The sequence below is a fragment of the Prosopis cineraria genome, unplaced genomic scaffold (assembly GCF_029017545.1).
Source record: "Prosopis cineraria cultivar Desert tree isolate PC_DT_omini unplaced genomic scaffold, ASM2901754v1 PC10, whole genome shotgun sequence".
Lineage (NCBI taxonomy): Eukaryota > Viridiplantae > Streptophyta > Magnoliopsida > Fabales > Fabaceae > Prosopis > Prosopis cineraria.
In genome coordinates, this window is record NW_026555341.1 from 19,138,006 (window position 1) to 19,141,568 (window position 3,563).

The window sequence follows — 3,563 nt, forward strand, 5'->3', positions numbered from 1 at the left end:
TGAATATAAAAGGGATAATTAAAATAATTATAAAATTATATTAATAGAGCACAACAAACTTCAGGTAACTGTTCTGACGAACGAGTGTTATGGGGTGCCTAACACCTTTTCCACACTCAACCGATTCTCAAATCTATTTTCTATTTTCGCAGATTACCCTGATCCATCATTAAATGGTTTCCCAAGATTTTTCTCAAAATTTTGGTGGCGACTCCCATTTCTTTAGTCTTCTTCTTAAAAGCTGGAACCCTCGCTCTCGCACCATCCGCGTCACATTTTTCGGGTGTGACAGCAGTTATTTAAAAAAACCATTATATAATTTTCTAACTCAAAAAAATTTTAAAACGTACACATTATATATGACAAACAGTTGATGATATCATTATCCTTGAACCAATGATTTCTTTATCTAATGGCACACATACTCTTTCTCTCTTTCATTGTCATTTCTCACATTCAAACCTATGCCCCACACTTCACCTTCACAACACTCAACCCTCTCTCTCCTTCTCTTGCTCTTACACAACTTTATTCCCCTAATACTCCATACTTAACATTATCTCTTATTCAAGCATCTCTCTCACTTCAACACTCACAAGATCAACTCCAACCGTGGTCTTCCACGTGACATGTGTCCCTTCTCCTCCGTTTTGTGCATGCACTCCTCCATACACCATCGTCTAGTTTGTGTGGTACCTTATCTCACTACTGCCACTCTCTCTCAACTCTATCTCATTATCATCCTTGGTTATATTATTAAATGGAAGACTAATATTCCAGATTTGCAACCACAATTAGTAGTTTTTTGTTTTAGATATGTGGTTTTTCAAACTGAGTTTATCTCCTTTATGAGGATGCTTCTTTGATTTTTCTAGATATATTATTTTTGTTTTTTTATTTTGCATTTAAATTGTTAAATAGAAGTCCTTAGAATCTATTATTGTTAATTTCATATGAAGTTTCATTCTTTTTTTTCCTGACTTATTTTTGCCTATCGTTCTCAATTGGACTTATATGTTGCATTCTAGATCTAGGTTTTTCCTTCGTTATTTCTTGTTCGATTTATTTTTTCTTATTCTAAATCTTCATTCAATTTGGGTTCTGATTTCTTCTTGTTTGATGGCCTTTTCATTTCTACTTTTATTTGGGTTCTTGTTTAAAAGATGAAACTTGTTCACTAAATAATGATATAATGTTTTCGAGTTTCACAATATGAAAATTTATTGTTTGTTAAAATCACAATTAATTAAGGTTGTTAGGGTTTTGTTTACTTTGCTATGTTTTCATTTCTAGTAATGAAGGTTGCGATGAAGAAGGAGGAGGAGGTGGACGAAGAGGAGCTTGCGATAAAAAAGATTACATGGATCTATTTGTTTTTTTTTTTTTTTTAAATATGGAACATGGCTCCCAGCACTACACATAATAATCAAATAATGGTCAATATAGTCAAACATTGATGATAAGACAAAATTATATTAAATTGAAAAATGTTCAGACCATATTATTACATAATAATTTAAAAAAATTAAAAAAGCCTGAGGGACTTGGTGTGCGAAGGTGCCAATTGCACGCTCACCCACACGGATTTCTAGTTCCATATGACAACAATCCTATGAACAACTCTATGCCACGTGTTCGCACATGATTGGTCAGGGGACCTTGTAGTGAAGCCCAAGCAATTGCCTACTTAATCCTTCTTGCGCTTTCTTTCTCATTCATGTTTCGTTACATTCTTCGCTTCCTTCCACTCCATCACTGTTATTATCACTTTTAATTTCTTTTTCCATCATTTTCATCTCTCTCATATCTGAGCTCGATTTCCTCATCGTTCAGCCATGACTAAAAAGGTACATACAATTCCATTTGATCTCCTTCCTAAATACTCATTTTGATGATCTCTTCCGTTTAATCATACAAGTGAATCGTATCGATCATATCGATACTGATTCTGTTCCTTACTATTGGTAATTATATGTTTAGGTGACAATAATGAAGCTCGAGGTTGATCTCCAGTGTGTGAAATGCTACAAGAAGGTCAAGAATGTTCTCTGTAAATTCCCACGTAAGTTTCTCTCAATATTCACAGCGCTCTCTCTCCACCCCCCCCCCCTTCATTATTCACTTTTGAAATTCGCATGCGCGTTATTCTTTGGAATCACAAAATTGAGTTCATCTTGTGGATTTTTGTGGTTTTGGATTTTTGTGAACGAGAGAAATTCAAGACCAGGTTTTCGATGAGAAGCAGAACATTGTGACGATTAAAGTGGTGTGCTGTAACCCGGAGAAGATTAGGGATCAGCTTTGCTGTAAAGGATGTGGCGTCATCAAGAGCATCGAAATTGTCGAATTGTCAAAGCCTAAAACGACGCAGCAGCCTCCAAACAAACAGCAGCCGCCGAAGCAGCATCCAAACAAACAGCAGCCGGCGCAGACTCCAACCACAGATCCGCCGCAGCAGCAGCCTCCAGCCACAGATCCGCCGCAGCAGCAGCCTCCAAGTGGAACGTGTTGTGTTCCGTGCGATGAAGGCCGGTGCGATGGGCCATGCTTTAAGCCGGAGTCACCGATTCCACATAGAACGTGTTGTGATCCGTGCCATGAAGGCCGACGATGTGGGCCATGCTTTCAGTGTTGTGGTCCGCCCGAGTCGGTACCACCGATAACGGGTAAAACGTGTTGTGCTTCATGCAATGATCCCCGGCCTGGTGGGCCATGCTTTGAGGATTATTGTAGGCCTCCACCATGTTATGGAGGGTTTTGTTATGCTATACCTGTTTATGATAGCTATGGTGGAGGACAACCTTGCTACGTGAGCCGTTGTGGTCAATACGTCAACGAAGATAACGTCATAGGGTGCGCAATAATGTGAGCTTAAGGCTCATTATTGATGGGGCATTGTATGGAGAATAATGAATAATGATATATTGCTATATAGAGTTATAAATGGGTGTTTTCTTTGTTTAATCAAATCTATAGTTCTTGTATGGATCCTCGTATGAGTCTAATCAAATTTATGTTATTTGCTTTTGCAATAATGAAAATAATTGATAACAATGCTTCATATATGAGAGAGAAAATGCGGGTCACAAAAATAGGGTTAATTGAAGTTGTTTATATATGTTTTATATTTTTCTGAATAAATAAAGCATTTTGAGGCGATTTCATTTGCATGTGCATACAGTTTGTAGAAGGAGATAAAAGATATGAAGAATATAATTAATGATATATTGTCCATTTGTATTCTTATAATCGATGGTTATATATATATATATATATAAATTGATGAATTGAAACAAAAAGGGAAAAGAATTATCAAGGGTCACTTTATCTCAATTGAAGTGAATTATTACTATTGCTTGTGATAAGGTTTGATATGAGTGTACTAAATGAAACAAAATTTGATTGCGATGTAATTGCTTTTGTATATAATTTTCAAAAATTTCACATATTATATTAATATCGTGCAATAAGGGAACTACTTTGGTGGGAAAAGAAATATGCATAGTAGCATGGTGATGCTTATTGATTTGTCCACTTTATACACACACACACTTTTTGATTTT

General features: G+C 36.2%; 1 protein-coding gene across 2 annotated transcripts; it reads left to right on the top strand.

Annotated features, from left to right (window-relative positions):
* Window positions 1-1,727: 1,727 nt before the first annotated feature.
* Window positions 1,728-3,021, top strand: LOC129284468 (uncharacterized). Of its 2 annotated transcripts, XM_054919960.1 has the most exons (4): window positions 1,728-1,847; window positions 1,981-2,062; window positions 2,214-2,462; window positions 2,493-3,021. In XM_054919960.1, exons 1-4 carry the CDS (start codon window positions 1,836-1,838, stop codon window positions 2,867-2,869), a joined length of 720 nt encoding a protein of 239 aa, XP_054775935.1. In that variant the 5' UTR covers window positions 1,728-1,835; the 3' UTR covers window positions 2,870-3,021. The 2 variants fall into 2 exon arrangements, with proteins under 2 accessions (XP_054775935.1, XP_054775934.1); XM_054919959.1 differs by having other exon boundaries at window positions 2,214-3,021.
* The last annotated feature ends 542 nt before the right edge of the window (window positions 3,022-3,563 follow it).

Coding starts and splice junctions, on each gene's coding strand:
- LOC129284468 (XM_054919959.1), top strand. Junction 2,063..2,213: donor TGTTCTCTGTAAATTCCCAC/GTAAGTTTCTCT, acceptor TGTGAACGAGAG/AAATTCAAGACCAGGTTTTC.